The sequence below is a fragment of the Salmo salar genome, chromosome ssa02 (genome assembly GCF_905237065.1).
Source record: "Salmo salar chromosome ssa02, Ssal_v3.1, whole genome shotgun sequence".
Classification (NCBI taxonomy): Eukaryota; Metazoa; Chordata; class Actinopteri; order Salmoniformes; family Salmonidae; genus Salmo; species Salmo salar.
This window is the reverse complement of record NC_059443.1, coordinates 45,415,418-45,435,882: the sequence shown is the minus strand read 5'-3', so window position 1 is coordinate 45,435,882 and position 20,465 is coordinate 45,415,418. Positions and strand designations below refer to the sequence as shown.

At 43.9% G+C, this 20,465-nt stretch overlaps 1 protein-coding gene across 3 annotated transcripts in view; it reads right to left on the bottom strand.

Moving 5' to 3' along the window:
- Positions 1 to 2,635: 2,635 nt before the first annotated feature.
- Positions 2,636 to 20,465, bottom strand: part of LOC106583983 (ubiquitin carboxyl-terminal hydrolase 45-like) — a 51,283-nt gene continuing 33,453 nt past the window's right edge. For 2 of the 3 annotated variants that reach the window (XM_014168723.2, XM_014168726.2), the window contains exons 9-18: positions 15,472 to 15,559; positions 12,580 to 12,661; positions 12,251 to 12,342; positions 11,778 to 11,834; positions 11,516 to 11,641; positions 10,799 to 11,432; positions 5,347 to 5,444; positions 5,073 to 5,159; positions 4,703 to 4,850; positions 2,636 to 3,496 (exon numbers count right to left, since the gene is read on the bottom strand). In XM_014168723.2, the coding sequence (XP_014024198.1) occupies positions 3,366 to 3,496; positions 4,703 to 4,850; positions 5,073 to 5,159; positions 5,347 to 5,444; positions 10,799 to 11,432; positions 11,516 to 11,641; positions 11,778 to 11,834; positions 12,251 to 12,342; positions 12,580 to 12,661; positions 15,472 to 15,559 (1,543 nt within the window). In that variant the 3' untranslated portion in view covers positions 2,636 to 3,365. Of the gene's footprint in view, positions 3,497 to 4,702; positions 4,851 to 5,072; positions 5,160 to 5,346; positions 5,445 to 10,798; positions 11,433 to 11,515; positions 11,642 to 11,777; positions 11,835 to 12,250; positions 12,343 to 12,579; positions 12,662 to 13,947; positions 15,294 to 15,471; positions 15,560 to 20,465 lie in introns of those variants that run through there. The other variant, XR_006761222.1, reaches the window with a different exon arrangement.

Below are 20,465 nucleotides of genomic sequence, written 5' to 3'. Positions count from 1 at the left end.
AGGAGGCCTTTTTTTAGGCCATCATTGTAAATAATAATTTGTTCTTAACTGACTTGCCTAGTTAAATGAAGGTTAAATAAAATAAAATTAATTGTCTCATCGTTTTAAAGAATGACATGAAAATATTATTTTTCACGTTTCTTTCATTTCATTCTTTCATTCATTTAGACTTGTACACAGTGAATTGTCTTAAAGTGGAGAGATGAAAGAAAAGATGGAGAGATGAAAGAAAGCGTGATAACACACAGAAAGCTCCCATTGCTGCACTGCTATCACACATTTCCAGCTCATTGGACATAGACCTTCAAGAAAATCACTATGAGACATTGTCACCTCAAGTGAGCCTGACGGTCCAAATTTGGGGGTCTGGCTCATGGACTAAAACAAATTTTACTTGAAACATCTAAACATTACATTAGAACATTTGATATATTGTTAAACGATGTAATGTAATCTATTTTCAGGGGGAATGGTTTTGATAACATATTTCATCAGTTATTTGTAAGATAAACATTATGCATTGCTTGGCAAGAACATTAAAGGAATACAAAATAACTTAATTTATCAATAATTATTGCATTCACATTTTTTGGGACCTGAACTTATTTAGCAAGATTTAGCAAGCAGCTGAGAACAAGGGGGTATAGAAATACGAATACAAAGAAATCTGTATCGTAATTATAGATGGACATACATTTAGAATTGAACCTCCCCATTCAGTTCCCTTTTTCGGTAGTGCACCCAAATAGAGACCATGACCAGAGGGGAAAGAGAGAGTGAGAAAGAGCCCAGTGAGCACCGACGGACACAGGATGTCAATTGAGGCTATTGGCATGATCTTTATCAATGAGAGTCAATGCCATTGGAAAGTATTTTTTTGTTTTTTCCTCCAGGTTAGATGGAAGTCATATTATACAATCTGTGTCTACCCTCTTTCCGTAGGCCTAAGCTCTTGGTTGCATTCGAGACAAGGTCATTTTTATTGATCTCAGTCAAGATCTGTAGCCTGTCATTTCTGTCATTTTTGTGGTTGGCTATTAAAAAGATGGATGTTTTCCTACTGCACGAGGCCCTGTTCAGTTCCAATGGCGAACAGCTGTCTGTAACCAGTGCATGCAGCCATCTGGTGGACTGTCTGGGACAGAGCACATCGGCTCTATCCGAAAATCCCCCATCTTCAATTGATTGAATTCCGTCCAGTATTGTGATTCTGTCTAAAACCTCTGAAATAAACATTTGAAACACAAGATGGCAACAAGTCAAGACAAAAATGCTATAGACTAAACTAAACACCCATGTACTGTAGGCTGCCTAACACAGATGCTGACAGAGAACATGGTAGTCAGAAACAAACTCTTGGTACCATGTGACCAGTGTCCTGAAGGCAATACGCTTCCAAGCTTGAAGGGGACACGCTTCTATTTCCGCCTTCCATGGCAGTGACTAAATGCTAAGCTGAGCCTGAGCACTGTCCCTTTGTATTGTACTGTTGTAAGAGATGAACACTGCAGCGGTCCCTTGTCACTGGTTTCCATGACCACCGTGACAGAGGAAAGAGGACCAGGCCCTTTCATTAACTGAGATTAAAATCATATCTAATCCTTCAAGAGAATGTCCCCAAGCAAGGGACCCTGCTTTTAAAAATAGACCAAATACATTTAACCAAAAAAAAGTGCTGTGTTGTTGGTGGGTGGCTTGACACTCTGCTTTAATGTTTTAACAGCGTGATTGGGATGTCACAGTGTGCGGGACCAGGAGGTTGGACGATGGGATGCTTTTAGACATTGCCCTTTTCCTGATTCCACACCCACCTCCTCTTCACCAGCTCGCGACATGTTTCTCAAACAGCACTGCTTTGCACCCGTCATGGCACATCGCCACCACCGACAGAGTGAATATGGCACCATGGGATTCACTGTGACAGCCCCTGACTAATGGCCAGCACCGTCTTCACACAGTAAAGAGGGATGACACAAATTCCAGTGCAAAAACAACAGCCGTACTCGTTCACTATCAAGTACTTTCCGTTGGGGGGGAAAAAGAGAGGATTCAAACATCCACCCAAAATAAGAACATGCAAGCTGAGCCTTGTTGGCTTCCCATTTCATAAAATAGATTTATTCTCTTCGATATATATGATTTCACATAAACCAATGGTGTTCCGAGTTCCTTACTGAAATCGATTGACATTTTCAGAAGGAAAAGAAAGCCTGAAGAAAAGCCCTGTAGCACCATATCCATACATTGTTTAGTATTGTGGTAATACACCAAATGATCACGCCTTTGCATTATCATTTCACACAAGCTGTCTGTAAGCAAATATGTGTTCACCGTAATTATTTCTTAACATGCAGAAGCATAATAATCCTAGAGTGTAGGCACTGAGTAGTTATTTGTTTTGAGAAAAAAAAAAAAATTCAACTGTATCTTTACTTACAGTAATCCCTCACTTGACCAGAATAATTTGGCAATTTCCCAACAATCGACAGATAAAATATCTCCATTTCATTCCCCACAAAAAATATTTGCAGAACAATAATCATAAATGGTGAGACACATTTGAATCCCAAGATTCATCAACACATTCACTGCCTTTAGTTTACCTACAGCAGAAAATATGGGATAAAAAGACAAATGAAATGAAAACAATTGTTTATTGTCCGGAGAGCTGGCAATCATACATGTAGCAATGTCCCTTTGTTAAACATCACAATGTGTCTGTATTTGTGTGGTTAGAGATTGTTTGTGCACCAGTGTGCATATTTAATAGAACTAGGATTTGAAAAAAACTGTGCCGACCAACACAGTAATGTATTGTCTGAAACACACTCGGATGGCCTGCCCCATTATGGACCTCTCCTTTCAGGAATAGTTTGAGATCACATTATTTTGGTACTTAAGTCTTTTGTATATGTTCTCCATAATTTTATATCATTTCTCTTACCAAAAATTCTTTGGCAATCACCATTTAATGATAGTCACACATTCGCAAGATCTACAAAAAATACAATTCGTATTCACCACAGCAGGCTGTAAAATATAAATAACATAGCATTTGTTTTGTACATTTAATTAAACATACTATTCTGCCACTCTCTCACTCACTCTCTTTCAGCAACTGTATGGGGACGTTCAGTAAGTGGACCAGTGTGGTGACCCTTCAATGCTGAGCAGTCCAGTATACATCAAGGTAGCTTTATGTCCCTGATGGCCTACCGATCCCATCATGTAGTGCATGCCTCGTTTCATGCTCTTGGGAGTCAAAGTTTAGAGAGAGGTATACCCAAAGCAGGTCTCTCTCTCTTTTTCCCTCTTCCTCTGTCTCCTGAGACCAATGATTGTTGGGCAGCTCCGTGCTCTGGCAGTCACAGCATCTCCTCGTAGAACAGCAGGTAGGCTTGAGAGTTGAGGACCCTGGATTCTGGTACCGCATGGACATTGGTGTCACTTACATAAACCCACTGACCCTGTGTGGCACTGCCTGCTTCCCTTGGACCTGAAACACAGTAAAGACATGTTCATAGCAACACCGGTATGTAGGTAAGACAAATTAGACCAAGCCTGTTTCATAATTCTAACAAATCAAATGTTATTAGTCACATGCGCCGAATACAACAGGTGAAATGCTTACAGTGAAATGCTGACTTACAAGCCCCTAAACTCTTAGTGTTTGCACTAAGTCTATTTTAAACTTAAAATGGGCGGACATTACAGGTTTTTAACCTGATCTACAGGATCCTGGAGCATTTTTCAATATCGGAGGAGATCGGAGCAAACCGTAGGTAAAACTTAACGCCACAGCCGTAAAAGTGTATCGCATACCCAATTTGCGGTTGAAGGCTCTCAAGGGCACTTACGGTGTCCGGATAATTTGAAAATATAGTCGGCCGTAAATCAGTCATTATCGCCAAGTGTGAGTTCTCTAATTGTACCACCGTGGAGGCCACCAGGTGTACACTACGATTTGGGTTGACTGAATTGTTAAACATGAGAGGTTCTCTGATGGTTAGTGCCCGCAGACCGGGCAAAAGTCGTGTAGTGTATTTCAGCCTTTACCTGACGGAAGGTTACAGCAGGGTGAGGAAAACATGTATTGAAGAGAAAGAGAAAAGCAGTGAGAAGAAAATAAGAGGGGAAAAAAAGATGAGCGTTGTAAGAAGGGATGTGTTGACATGAGGAGATGGATGGTGGATGACAGCGGCGTTGCCATTTGATGGAGACAGACTCTAACAGTGAGTACCGAGGTCCCTTTGACCTCTCTGCGGTGGCTCACCAATGCTGCCAAGACAATGTCACCTCAAGTTCTATACTAGTTAATTACCAGCGAGGACAACTGCTCACACAGACCACTGTCACAAAGACATTTTGATTATAGTTGAGTGTCGCTGAATGGCAGGCGCTTTCCTTGAGTATGGAAAGGAGAAAATACATCTATATAACGCTGGACATCTATATACACACTACAGTGCTTTTTCTCTCATAAATGCCGCCTTCAAGGTTACGCGGAGTGAGGCCTTCACACAAATACAGTGCGTTTGTATGTATAAGCGACACATACTTTTTACAATCATACAATTCCATGCTTTGGTCGATATATATATATATTTTTTTATGTTAACGTATTGACATAAGACTCTTAAGGCAAAATTGGTAAAGGAATAGAGTGTATTTTATGGACAGACAGAAAGAGACTGTTTTTTACCTGCCATGTTTCTGCGGTGTGGCTGCTCGGTTCTCCTCTGGGGCCAGCGGACCTTTACGCATGCTGTGTAGTGGCCCCCGCGCATCGACCCGCTGTGTTCCACGATGCCATACAGGCTGTAGAGCACACGCTCCCCCGCCACCAGGTTCTGCCCAAATAGAAACACACACATGAATGCACTCAGGATGAGACATTGAGCAGTGCCAAGAGCTCAGACAGAAACAGGAGCATGTAAGCTATTGGTAGCATTTCAACCATTCATAACAAGCACAAATACTTAGAATTTGAGCAACAAGTGTTCAAGGACACATTAATTTCAGGTTTTTAGTAAAGATAATGTCCCTCTTTTCACGTGAAGAATAGTGAGTACCTTGCATGATGCCGAGCAGAACGGAGCCAGGTCCAGGATGAGAGGGAAGTTGACGTGACGGTTGACTTTTCGTAGGTTCATCCCTGCCTTCACACACACACAATCAAAATCGCAATCAACACCAATGTTCTCAACACACAATAAGACACAGTAATAGCCTACACCATGATCACAACAATTTAGATAAACAGGAGAACACAACGTAATTCACATGAACATGATATATCATGTACTATAACGTAAAGATGTGTACAATAATGCATAATATGCTAACCTGATGGAAGCGTTTGAGGTGCAGAGTGACCACCGGGGGCAGCGAAGAGATCAGCATCTGTTTGCGAGCGCTGGTGTACACCTTGTCAGACTTCTTTTCTGTAAGCAGCGGTGCAAAATGTACACAGTTTTCATACTTCGGTAAAACTACCTTAATAAGAAATGACTCGAGTAAAAGTCATACAGTAAAATACTACTTGAGCAAAAGTCTAAAAAATATTTGGTTTTAAATACACTTAAGCTTAAAAAGTAAATGTAATTGCTAAAATAAAAAAGTATAAATCATTTAAACATTCTTTAAAGTAACCATTTCCCAGTCCTGCTAACCATTTGAAATGTAAAGAGTACTTTTGGGTGTTATTGAAAATCAATGGAGTAAAAAGTACATTATTTTCCTTAGGCATTTAGTGGAGTAAAAGTTAGATATTTGCACGGCCGGATAAAAAACATACCCGATTTAATCTGGTTACTACTCCTGCCCAGTAACTAGAATATGCATATAATTAGATTTGGATAGAAAACACTCTAAAGTTTCTAAAACTGTTTGAATGGTGTCTGTGAGTATAACAGAACTCATATGGCAGTCAAAACCCTGAGACAAACCCTAACAGGAAGTGGAAATCTAATGTGTGGAATCACTTCAAACCTTTGCCATTGAAACACACAGGGACTTATTAATCATTTAGCACTTCCTAAGGCTTCCACTAGATGTCAACAGTCTTTACAAAGTGGTTTGAGTCTTCTATGGTAGAAACGGACCCAAAGAGAGGCTTGGGAAGTTGGTCACAGGGGGAGGGCCATTACTACTATGACGCGGGCGCCCATGGGAACCCTTTTGTTCCGAAACGTTTAGTAAGACAATGCAATCGTCAACCTTGAATATTATTGAAGCTCTGGTTGAAAAAGGCCCTAAAGATTTATGTTATCCTCTATGGGCTAGGTGGGACGCTAGCGTCCCCCCCGTGGTGCACTCCATCAACAGCAGGTGCATTTCAAGAGCGGCAAATTTGAATCCAAATAAATGTCAAAATTCAAATTTTTCAAACATACAACTATTTTACACCCTTTGAAAGATAAACATCTCCTTAATCTAACCACGTTTTACGATTTCAAAAAGGTTTTACGGCGAAAGCATAAATTTAGAGTATGTTAGGACAGTACATTTACAAGAGTTGTGTGTAATGTTTTGTCAATTCAAAGACAGGGTCACCAAAACCATAAAACCAGCTAAAATGATGCACTAACCTTTTACAATCTCCATCAGATGACACTCCTAGGACATTATGTTAGACAATGCATGCATTTTTAGTTCTATCAAGTTCATATTTATGTCCAAAAACAGCGTTTTACTATGGCATTGATGTTGAGGAAATCGTTTCCCTCCAATAACCGGCAGTCAAGTCAACACCACAAATTAAATAATTAAAATTAGAAAACATTGGTAAAATATTATATTGTCATTTAAAGAATTATAGATTTACATCTCTTGAACGCAATCAACTTGCCAGATTTAAAAATAACCTTACTGGGAAATCACACTTTGCAATAATCTGAGCACTGCGCCCAGAAAAATACGCGTTGCGATACAGACTAGACGTCATGTTGGGGAGATCTAAAATCGAAAATACTATGTAAATAATCCATTACCTTTGATTCTCTTCATCAGATGTCACTTCCAGGTATCACAGGTCCATAACGAATGTAGTTTTGTTCAAAAAAGCTCATCATTTATGTCCAAAAATCTCCGTCTTGTTAGCACATGATCTAAGCCAGCCGGACTTCTCGTCATGAACGAGGGGAAAAAATATATTTACGTTCGTTCAAACATGTCAAACGTTGTATAGCATAAATCATTAGGGCCTTTTTAACCAGAACATGGATAATATTCAAGGTGGACGAATGCATACTCTTTTATAACGTATTGGAACGAGGGTACCCAACATGAACTCGCGCGCCAGGTGTCTAATGGGCCATCATCGTTCCATGGCTCTTGTTCGGTCAGATCTCCCTCCAGAAGACTCAAAACACTTTGTAAAGGCTGGTGACATCTAGTGGAAGCAATAGGAAGTGCCAAAATATTCCTCAGCCCCTGTGTTTTTCAATGGGATAGGTTTAAAGGTAATACAACACATCAGGTATCCACTTCCTGTCAGAAAATGTCTCAGGGTTTTGCCTGCCAAATGAGTTCTGTTATACTCACAGACACCATTCAAACAGTTTTAGAAACTTTAGAGTGTTTTCTATCCATATATAATAAGTATATGCATATTCTAGTTACTGGGTAGGATTAGTAACCAGATTAAATCGGGTAAAAAAAAATTATCCAGCCGTGCAAATACTGCCCCCTAGCCCTAACAGGTTATACAACGTTTGACATGTTTGAACGAACGTAAATATATTTGTTTTGCACATTCGTGACGTCAAGTCCCGCGCGCTTCAGTACATTACGAGTAGCCTTCGGAACGCGCTAACAAGAAGGAACTATTGGGACATAAATTATTAACTTTTTCGAACAAAACTACATTTGTTGTGGACCTGGGATTCCTGGAAGTGCCTTCTGATGAAGATAATCAAAGGTAAGGGAATATTAACAATAGTATTTTGGATTTTAGATGGTTCCAAGATGGCGCTAACATGTATCGCCTAGCCTATTTTTCTGAGCATACCACGTCGTTTATTGCAAAGTGTGATTTCCCAGTGAAGTTATTTTTAAATCTGGCAATGCGGTTGCATTCACGAGATGTTAATCTATAATTCTTTGAATGACAATATTACATTTTAACAATGTTTTCGATTAGTAATTTTGTAAATTGTAGCGCTGATTCACCGGAAGCATTTGAGGGAAAATATTTTCTGAACGTCACGCGCCGATGTAAAATGCTGTTTTTATACACTGCTCAAAAAAATAAAGGGAACACTTAAACAACACAATGTAACTCCAAGTCAATCACACTTCTGTGAAATCAAACTGTCCACTTAGGAAGCAACACTGATTGACAATAAATTTCACATGCTGTTGTGCAAATGGAATAGACAACAGGTGGAAATTATAGGCAATTAGCAAGACACCCCCAATAAAGGAGTGGTTCTGCAGGTGGTGACCACAGACCACTTCTCAGTTCCTATGCTTCCTGGCTGATGTTTTGGTCACTTTTGAATGCTGGCGGTGCTTTCACTCTAGTGGTAGCATGAGACGGAGTCTACAACCCACACAAGTGGCTCAGGTAGTGCAGCTCATCCAGGATGGCACATCAATGCGAGCTGTGGCAAGGTTTGCTGTGTCTGTCAGCGTAGTGTCCAGAGCATGGAGGCACTACCAGGAGACAGGCCAGTACATCAGGAGACGTGGAGGAGACCATAGGAGGGCAACAACCCAGCAGCAGGACCGCTACCTCCGCCTTTGTGCAAGGAGGAGCAGGAGGAACACTGCCAGAGCCCTGCAAAATGACCTCCAGCAGGCCAGAAATGTGCATGTGTCTGCTCAAACGGTCAGAAACAGACTCCATGAGGGTGGTATGAGGGCCCGACGTCCCCAGGTGGGGGTTGTGCTTACAGCCCAACACCGTGCAGGACGTTTGGCATTTGCCAGAGAACACCAAGATTGGCAAATTCGCCACTGGCGCCCCATGCTCTTTACAGATGAAAGCAGGTTCACACTGAGCACATGTGACAGACGTGACAGAGTCTGGAGACGCCATGGAGAACGTTCTGCTGCCTGCAACATCCTCCAGCATGACCGGTTTGGCAGTGGGTCAGTCATGGTGTGGAGTGGCATTTCTTTGGGGGGCCGCACAGCCCTTCATGTGCTCGCCAGAGGTAGCCTGACTGCCATTAGGTACCGAGATGAGATCCTCAGACACCTTGTGAGACCATAGGCTGGTGCGGTTGGCCCTGGGTTCCTCCTAATGCAAGACAATGCTAGACCTCATGTGGCTGGAGTGTGTCAGCAGTTCCTGCAAGAGGAAGGCATTGATGCTATGGACTGGCCCGCCCGTTCCCCAGACCTGAATCCAATTGAGCACATCTGGGACATCATGTCTCGCTCCATCCACCAACGCCACGTTGCACCACAGACTGTCCAGGAGTTGGCGGATGCTTTAGTCCAGGTCTGGGAGGAGATCCCTCAGGAGACCATACGCCACCTCATCAGGAGCATGCCCAGGCGTTGTAGGGAGGTCATACAGGCACGTGGAGGCCACACACACTACTGAGCCTCATTTTGACTTGTTTTAAGGACATTACATCAAAGTTGGATCAGCCTGTAGTGTGGTTTTCCACTTTAATTTTGAGTGTGACTCCAAATCCAGACCTCCATGGGTTGATAAATTGGATTTCCATTGATTATTTTTGTGTGATTTTGTTGTCAGCACATTCAACTATGTAAAGAAAAAAGTATTTAATAAGATTATTTCATTCATTCAGATCTAGGATGTGTTATTTTAGTGTTCCCTTTATTTTTTTGAGCAGTGTATATAAATATGAACTTTATCGAACAAAAAATGCATGTATTGTGTAACATGATGTCCTAGGAGTGTCATCTGATGAAGATTGTCAAAGGTTAGTGCTGCATTTAGCTGTGTTTTGGGTATTTGTGATGCATCTAGTTGCTTTGAAAATGGCAGTGTGATTTTTTTTGGCAGGGTACTCTCCTAACATAATCTAATGTTTTGCTTTTGCTGTAAAGCCTTTTTGAAATCGGACAACGTGGTTCGATTCAGGAGAGGTGTATCTATAAAATGGTGTAAAATAGTCATATGTTTGACAAATTGAAGTTATAGCATTTATGAGGTTTTTTTATTTCGCGCGACGCGATTCCACTGGCTGTTGACTAGGGTGGCAAGCGTCCCACGTTCCCAGACAGGTTAAATAGTTAAGTAAAGTTCAGATTCCCTAAAAAAACGACTTAAGTAGTGCTTTAAAGTACTTGTACTTAAGTACTTTACACCACTGTCTGTAAGCACATACAGACACCACAATGTCACTTTGTGAATGGGAATTTTTCAAATACATGATTGCTCTGCCTGATACAAGTCAGCGTAGCCTAAATGTCTGCATTTGAATATCTGTGTAAATGCATGACATGGATAGGTGCCGAATAGCCATGCATTTCCATAACACCTACTGCTGTCACTATCAGGTCAGAATCTCAACAAATTGTCTTTAACAACAGTGGTTCTCCAGAGCTCCCGAGTGGCACAGCGCACTGCATCTCAATGCAAGAGGCGTCACTACAGTCCCTTGTTCAAATCCAGGCTGTATCACATCCGGCCGTGATTGGGAGTCCCATAGGGCGGCGCACAATTGGCCCAGAGTCGTCCGGGTTTGGCCGGGGTAGACCGTCATTGTAAATAAGAATTTGTTCTTAAATGACTTGCCTTGTTAAATAAAAAAATACATTATATCTTTCAAACCTGCACAAGTTCTCTATCAAACGGTGTATGTGTTTTACTAACCCACTGAGGTGCTCTTCCGCAGTTGTTTCTGCCGGCGGTCTGTGCAGCTCTCGCACAACAGCTTGTTGTTGCCCATCAGAAGCTCCACCGAGGTGAACTGGTGAAGGCAGGACTGAACGGAGCACTCCTTGGAGCAGGGCGTGTAGCTGTGGGACAGTGCCTTGAATGCCCCCTGGTGGTGGGAGTGAGGAGACTGTTGAGGATGTTGAGGCTGGGGCTCCCCCTGGTCCTCAGGACAGTGTGTGGAGGGTGAGTCCCCTGAATCAGGGCCCAGGTTCATCTTATGCACTGCACTGACCAGCTGCTCCCCAGCACCACCCTGCTGGGTCCTGGGGGAGAGGGCAGGCGGGGTGGGAGACTGGGTAGGGGTGGACCCTCTGCCACCATGGCTGTGGCCCGAGGGGTGCCAGGGGGTCCACTCGCTCTCCGAGGCCTCGCTGTCGGCGTCGTTGCTGCTGCCCTGAGGTCCCGAGTCTTTATCACTGCCGTCCGATAGGCTGCTGGTGGCGGCCATTTTGGAACCTCCTGCGGCACGGGCCATTACGGAGGGGGACTCCTCCTCGGGGTGGTCCGAGGGGCTGTCTGCCCCCTTCTCCTCCACAGAGCCAGGGGACTTCTGGCCCTGCTGCTGCTTCTGAGGGAGGTAGACACACACAGTCAGCAAAACACACCCACCCACTGACTCAAACTACACTTACACAAAGAACACACACACACCTGTCCGCTAAGTTTCCTGCTGTTCTTATCGAGCACTGCGGAAAGCATCTCGCCACCGGGGGAGACGTGAGCTTCTTGCTCCCGACTGCTCTTCCCAGTCCTGCCCGGGTTGGACGGCTTGGACATCTGAACAGCACCAGGACATGACACAAAGATAGAGATGAAACCAACATACTGTACACTTATCACATATGACCAACATGGCAGAAGCAGTATTCTGGACTGGAACACTATTGCAAAACTAATGCAAAGATATGCTCACCCGCTCCTCAATGATGGGCAGAGAGATGTCAATGAAGGCTTCCTTCACTGTGGAGATCTGAGGGAGACAGAGGACAGGCACCCATGTCACTCACAATCAAAGTATGTCCTGGCTTTCAGCTGAGAACAACTACAGTCTTACTGAAATGTGAACGCTGCTCATTGAGAAGTGGTTTAAAATGCTTTAACTGTGTATGACACACACAAAACAAATGGCTCAGCACTTGCAACACCAGGATTGTGGGTTCGATTCCCAGGGTCAGCCGTACATAAAATATATTTTGCATGATTGTAAGTCGCTTTGGATAAAAGCATCTGCTAAATGGCGTATATTATTATTATTATAACTATAGTTCTATGATTAATCACCATTAAGTATTAAGGAATACAGCCAAACTGTTCAGTGGTTGACCACACACACACACCTAGATTCCAGTAACCATAACCATAAGGGACAGGCAATGAATCACTTACATGCTCACACTCCTCACACATGATGGTGTTGGTCAACTCCCCCACAAAGATGCGATCCACAAAGTTCATCTTCACACCCTCCTTCCCGTATGCTGAGATAAGAGGAAATAAAGGTTAAGCAAATAAAAACAGCAAAGTTCAGCTACAACCATTCAGAATAAAATGTACTTTAATCAATGCCTATGTTTTATCATGAAACATGCTTTGTGGTTCCTTTGGTTGAGGAACTCTTCCATAGTAAGTAAGCCATTGAACAGTACATAAAGCTGCCACGAGATGGTGCTACTGATTTAGGTCAAAACTACTGAGGGTCAGAATGGAACAGGAACCTTTGACTTGGCGTTTGGTCTCATCATCTGCAGTCTTCTCTGTGGGGTTGTTGAAGGATTTCAGAATGCCCGCTTTGATCCGCTGGGAATGTCAAACACTACATTGATCTCATATAAATGCCAACTTAAGTAGATAGAAAAATGAAGGACTACAAAATGGAGGTTTTATACAACAAAGGGGGATTTATATAAGAGCTACCATGGGAAGCCAAGGAATTGAAATCACTACAAAAATGATAGTGCGTTTGTAAATACACATTAGTAAATACACATTAGTAAACAAATACACACTTCTTCCAGAGCTCTCTGTATGTGTGTGTGCACCATGTGTGCATGTACTGCGTGTGTACACAGCGGCCGTGTGTGTACTTTGTATGTGTGTGTATGTGTACTTCACCTGTGTGTGTTTGTGTGTGTACACAGCGGCCGTGTGTGTACTTCGTGTGTGTGTGTGTGTGTGTACACTGCGCATGTGTGGAGTGTGTCAGCCAGCCGTCTCTGACAGTCTCGGTGGCGGGGCCGTGGGCAGTGATTGAAGGTGACATGGTCAGCGAGTGTGTCGGCTAGTAGAAGTAGAGGCACCAAACACAGCAAAGCACCAATCAATAGATAATTGGCCGTGGTCTGTGTCTGTGGACCCGACTAGTCGCCCCTATTGTCCCCGGACCCACGCACTGGACTGGCTATTTAGGTCAAAAACCTGGTTAATTCCAGCTCTGCAGCCCCCCTGCACCCCTCCTATACTCCTCTCCCTAGTCAGTCAGACCCGGCTGAGCCCCACACTAATTAATCACCAGCAGGATCCCCCCCCACCACTGAACCCCCCTACCCAAAGTAACAGTGTGTAGGCTCAGGGTAAGGGAAGGGGGGTGAGAAAGGAAAGGTTGGAGGGGTGTAAACTAAATTAAGATGGGCCAAGAAGGACAGGCCATGCCCTGAGAGGGAGCATTACCTAACGTCTCAGCTAATTGGTGATAATTGACTGTGTGCAATTAGCATATTTAGACTAAATGGCCAATCAACACAAATACTTGGGCCTCCTATGTTGGTGTTGACAGGCTATGGGAGAAATGGCCAGTTACTCAGAGAGTGTGTGTGTGTTTTATTGCACGTTTGTTTGGGCTGATTCCGTGCAGTTGAGGACATTTGAGTTGGCGCAAGCTAAACACGATGAGTGTACCTACAATTCCTTTCTGAGTAAATAAAACGTGTACGTGTCAAGATGATGTTTATACAATATTTGTTGGGTTGCGTATGCTGTGCAGGTCAATTTATGGCAGATGAGTGGCAAGCCTGATCAGAAGCAACTGCTGCACATTGGCTGTTCTTTACAAATGCTGTTTTGAATTAAAATAAAATGTTACCTACACACTGAAGGCTGTAAAGCCGAAACGTCTGTGCACGCTGTCCCCGATGCAGTGAAACGTCTGTGCACGCTGTCCCCGATGCAGTGAAACGTCTGTGCACGCTGTCCCCGATGCAGTGAAACGTCTGTGCACGCTGTCCCCGATGCAGTGAAACGTCTGTGCACGCTGTCCCCGATGCAGTGAAACGTCTGTGCACGCTGTCCCCGATGCAGTGAAACGTTTGTGTATGCTATCCCTGATGCAGTGAAATGTCTGTGTATGCTATCCCTGATGCAGTGAAAATAATTGAAGAAATCGAATGAAGCAAGCTCCACGCGAACATCTTTTTGAGTACGAACCCATTACACCTTCTTGCAGGTAAATGTATTGTAAATTCTTCAGACAGTAGATGTAAAATGCATAAGCGTACGTTGGAGTGTATGTTTTAAAAAAAAAACATTTTTTATTATTTCACCTTTATTTAACCAGGTAGGCCAGTTGAGAACAAGTTATCATTTACAACTGCGACCTGGCCAAGACAAAGCAAAGCAGTGCGACAAAAACAACACAACACATGGGATAAACAAATGTATAATGAACAAACCTATAATGTATAATGAATGTATGAATAGGGCCAGCTCCCCCCTTCACCCCTCCCTCCCAGACTCCCTGATTTGAGCGGGGGAGGGGGGGTGACCCTCCAGCACAATGGGGCGACCCACAGCTGCGCGTTTCCCAGATCACACAATGACGCCCGTCGTGCCACTTGCAAGTCCAGTAAGTGGCACAACTGTCAGTGTTCACAAGTTTAAAAAGAACCAGGGGGGAGTCCCAGCCTGTACCCTTGTCCCCCTGTCCCAGGCCCCGGGCTGACCACTCCACACCCGCTACTCTCCTCTCTTTTTGGGGCTGGCTGAGCCGCTGGTGGGGCCGAGGGGCCAACTGACTCAGCCCTGGGCCGGGCCCACAGTGATGGTGGGCTCCCCCTAATTGCTGAACGAGGGGGGGAGACAGTCTGCACTTGCCAGAAAATATGGTACCATAAGGTTAAAAGACAATGGCTGGCCGAGGAGCAAAGGCAAAGACCAGACCCTGCACACTGTCATCCACAAGCACACAGGTGAATGTCTTCCATGGCTTTCAGCCTGCTCTCCGTTGGCGATTGAAGTGTGCTTCTCAATTGCAATCAAAACATTGCCTGTTCTTTTGCGTACTCCTACTAGCTTGGACACCACCCTACATGTAGCTTGGCTGCTGGTATCATAGACACCGTTCACATAGAGTAAGGGCTTTATGTCACCATGCTCATACTTCACGAGACACAGGGTGTGTTTGAGAGCATACATTCTGCTCAGTCACTTGACTGATCTACAACAAAGAAGAAAAAAAAGGCATCCTAAATAACTACTCATTACGATTTGTAGATCGGTCAGTCTGCTCAGTCAGTGTGGATCTCAAACACGGCCACTGGCACAGAGAGGGAGCCATGGTACTAGGCTGAGTGGAAGAAGGATGTGGTCTTTGTAATGTGGGTCTATAGTCTCACCTTAGTCTCCTCTACTCTTATGGAGTCCAGTAGGTAATGGAGCAGCTCCTGGCTGTCCTGCTGCTGGTAGCCCTTAAAGCGTGGAGCCCTGGTGAGACAGAGAACACAGCTTAGTCAGAACACATACACTCACACAGAAACCATGTCAAATGCATACACACTTATGTAAACAGAATTCTGTATTTTATTGCTTTTTTTATATATATAGATTTTTTTTTACAGAGATTGACAGATCTTGAGAGGGGGAGACAGTTGAGAGGGATGAAAGTTGGAGGTGGACGGCAGACCGAAACCTGTCTCCAGGGCCAGTACATGTGGTCTGAAGCGGGCAGCTCTATCGCTAAGCTAGACCAGTCACATGTATGTTGTTGATAATGGATAATAGTTTATAAAATGAGAGAATCTAGGACAGGCAAACACAAATCAATTGGTACACCAACACCCACCCACCCACACAAGCATGCACAAAGCAATCAACCACATGCATAAAGCAATTGGCTGTATCAATAGTGCATACAGAGACATTGAGAGTGGAGAATGGCCATTTTTTTTCCTCAAGGACTTTTCGTTGGTTCATCCATTCAATTTCCTCTCCTCTCTGCAGCTATCTGGTGTTTAAAGGCAGCCATTGTTTCATTCCCATAGCTTTCATTAAACCAGTTAGGGTCACACACACACATATACATGCATACCCAGACAATGACCTTCTGCCTTCGTGTGTTAAGCAAGATTCCAAGTAAAGAATATAACAATGACATACAGTGGGGAGAACAAGTATTTGATACACTGCCGATTTTGCAGGTTTTCCTACTCACAAAGCATGTAGAGGTCTGTAATTTTTACAAAAATCCAGAAAATCACATTGTATGATTTTTAAGTAATTAATTTGCATTTTATTGCATGACATAAGTATTTGATCACCTACCAACCAGTAAGAATTCCTGCTCTCACAGACCTGTTAGTTTTTCTTTAAGAAGCCCTCCTGTTCTCCACTCATTACCTGTATTAACTGCACCTGTTTGAACTCGTTACCTGTATAAAAAGACACCTGTCCACACACTCAATCAAACAGACTCCAACCTCTCCACAATGGCCAAGACCAGAGAGCTGTGTAAGGACATCAGGGATAAAATTATAGACCTGCACAAGGCTGGGATGGGCTACAGGACAATAGGCAAGCAGTTTGGTGAGAAGGCAACAACTGTTGGCGCAATTATTAGAAAATGGAAGAAGTTCAAGATGACGGTCAATCACCCTCGGTCTGGGGCTCCATGCAAGATCTCACCTCGTGTGGCATCAATGATCATGAGGAAGGTGAGGGATCAGCCCAGAACTACACGGCAGGACCTGGTCAATGACCTGAAGAGAGCTGGGACCACAGTCTCAAAGAAAACCATTAGTAACACACTACGCCGTCATGGATTAAAATCCTGCAGCGCACGCAAGGTCCCCCTGCTCAAGCCAGCGCATGTCCAGGCCCGTCTGAAGTTTGCCAATGACCATCTGGATGATCCAGAGGAGGAATGGGAGAAGGTCATGTGGTCTGATGAGACAAAAATAGAGCTTTTTGGTCTAAACTCCATTCGCCGTGTTTGGAGGAAGAAGAAGGATGAGTACAACCCCAAGAACACCATCCCAACCGTGAAGCATGGAGGTGGAAACATCATTCTTTGGGGATGCTTTTCTGCAAAGGGGACAGGACGACTGCACCGTATTGAGGGGAGGATGGATGGGGCCATGTATCGCGAGATCTTGGCCAACAACCTCCTTCCCTCAGTAAGAGCATTGAAGATGGGTCGTGGCTGGGTCTTCCAGCATGACAACGACCCGAAACACACAGCCAGGGCAACTAAGGAGTGGCTCCGTAAGAAGCATCTCAAGGTCCTGGAGTGGCCTAGCCAGTCTCCAGACCTGAACCCAATAGAAAATCTTTGGAGGGAGCTGAAAGTCCGTATTGCCCAGCGACAGCCCCGAACCCTGAAGGATCTGGAAAAGGTCTGTATGGAGGAGTGGGCCAAAATCCCTGCTGCAGTGTGGGCAAACCTGGTCAAGAACTACAGGAAACGTATGATCTCTGTAATTGCAAACAAAGGTTTCTGTACCAAATATTAAGTTCTGCTTTTCTGATGTATCAAATACTTATGTCATGCAATAAAATGCAAATTAATTACTTAAAAATCATACAATGTGATTTTCTGGATTTCAGATTCTGTCTCTCACAGTTGAAGTGTACCTATGATAAAAATTACAGACCTCTAAATGCTTTATAAGTAGGAAAACCTGCAAAATCGGCAGTGTATCAAATACTTGTTCTCCCCACTGTACATTCATTATTTGATGGTTTACATGAAAATGTATTTTCGTGGCTAATTGTAAGACCTGTGCAAGTATTTGCAAATAAAATTTGATATTGCAGGTGAAAATGGCTTTTGGGCTTACCAACAGCCTACTGTGCAAGCCAATTCAGAATTTCTTCAATAGAAAGCACTTTACTGTCGAGAGTACACATCTCTCATCATCATCATTCCCCAACAGTACATGTAGTTGAGGGTGAAAACGTATAGCGATGTGACAGTGGACATCCTGCATGTTCACGCCCCAGCACTCGTAGAGGGGGCTCTCCTTGAGCCTGTCCCTGGCCACAACAGGACAGATGTAGGGACAGATGCTAGGGCCAGATGGGCATCCAGGGCCAGAGCCACCACCACAACCTGTTGGGCAGCGCCAGCCACACAGCCATAGAACTGGTTGGCATGACAGGCTGGCAGGACAACATGCAGCTGACCCGAGAGAACCACTGACCACTCCTGACCCAACGCTATCAGAGTACACAGGGTGATAGAGGGCGGAAAGTACATTCATTGCCTCTGATACCAGTCTAGCATCTGACCATCTACAGTGGCTTGTGAAAGTATTCACCCCCCCTTGGCATTTTTTTCAATTTCTTTGCCTTACAACCTGGAAATTAAATGTAATTTTGGGAGAGGTTTGTATCATTTGATTTATACAACATGTCTACCACCATGAAGATGCGAAATGTTTTTTATTGTGAAACAAACAAAACTTGAGCGTGCATAACTATTCACCCCCCCCAAAGTCAATACTTTGTAGAGACACCTTTTGCAGCAATTACAGCTGCAAGTCTCTTGGGGTTTGTCTCTATAAGCTTGGCACATCTAGCCACTGGCATTTTTGCCCATTCTTCAAGGCAAAACTGCCCCAGCTCCTTCAAGTTGGATGGGTTCCGCTGGTGTACAGCAATGTTTAAGTCATACCACAGATTCTCAATTGGATTGAGGTCTGGGCTTTCACTAGGCCATTCCAAGACATTTAAATATTTCCCCTTAAACCACTTGAGTGTTTCTTTAGCAGTATGCTTAGGGTCATTGTCCTGCTGGAAGGTGAACCTCCGTCCCAGTCTCAAATCTCTGGAAGACTGAAACAGGTTTCCTCAAGAATTTCCTTGTATTTAGCGCCATCCATCACCTTCAATTCTGACCAGTTTCCCAGTCCCTGCCGATGAAAAACATGGATGGTGTTCTCGGGGTGATGAGAGGTGTTGGGTTTGCGCCAGACATAGCGTTTTCCTTGAAGGCCAAAAAGCTCAATTTTAGTCTCATCTGACCAGAGTACCTTCCTCCATATGTTTGGGGAGTATTCCACATGCCTTTTGGCGACCACCAAACGTGTTTGCTCATTTTTTTCTTTAAGCATTGGCTTTTTTCTGTCCACTCTTCCGTAAAGCTCTGTGGAGTGTACGGCTTAAATTGGTCCTATGGACAGATACTCCAATCTCCGCTGTGGAGCTTTGCAGCTCCTTCAGGGTTATCGTTGGTCTCTTTGTTGCCTCTCTGATTAATGCCCTCCTTGCCTGGTCTGTGAGTTTTGGTGGGCGGCCCTCTCTTGGCAGGTCTGTTGTGGTGCCATATTCTTTCCATTTTTTAATAATGGATTTAAATGGTGCTCCGTGGGATGTTCAATGTTTCAAATATGTTTTATAACCCAACAACCGATCTGTACTTCTCCACAACTTTGTCCCTGACCTGTTTGGAGAGCTCCTTGGTCTTCATGGTGCCGCTTGCTTGGTGGTGTTGCAGACTCTGGGGCCTTTCAGAACAGGTGTATATATACTGAGATCATGTGACAGATCATGTGACACTTAGGTTGCACACAGGTGGACTTTATTTAACGAATTATGTGACTAATGAAGGTAATTGGTTGCACCATATCTTATTTAGGGGCTTCCTAGCAAAGGGGTGAATACATATGCATGCAACACTTTTTCTTTTATTTTTTAAACAAGATATTTTTTTCATTTCACTTCACCAATTTGGACTATTTTGTGTATGTCCATTACATGAAATCCAACTAAAAATACATTTAAATTACAGGTTGTAAGGCAACAAAATAGGAAAAAGGCAAAGTGAAATCCTTGTTATACAGTGCCTTGCAAAAGTATTCATTCCCATTAATACTTTTGCAAGGCACTGTATAACAATGATCACTGTCTTGATCACTGGAATACTGGTACTTGTTCGAAGGGCGTTAGCCTACATGTTTGTATGTCCTATTTTATAACGCCCCTGAGCAGCTCTCCACAGAGAAATGTGTCCTCCTAAAAGGCATTGTAGGGGCTTCATTGTCCCAGGTTTGGCATCCTGATCCGATGTCATATCCTCTCTACATACAGGGCAATGACCCATCCAGATTGGCCTGCAATGCAAATGAAACCAAACGATTTACCCCTTTGAACTGGTGAACCATTCTTCCTGGCGTGCTCCCAAACCCAATCAGAACAGAGGTATTCCTTCTCTAACTGGCAGCAGAGTGGATGGGCCTAAAGTCTGGATCATCTCTACCATGTGCTGATGGATGTGGACGTCTAGCCCCAGAATCGGTGACTGGAGCTAAGGGAGAGATGAATGGCCACCTGCCACCAACACAGGTCATGAGTAGGAGGTCTAGAGGACCAACTCAGCCCCCCTTCTCTACCT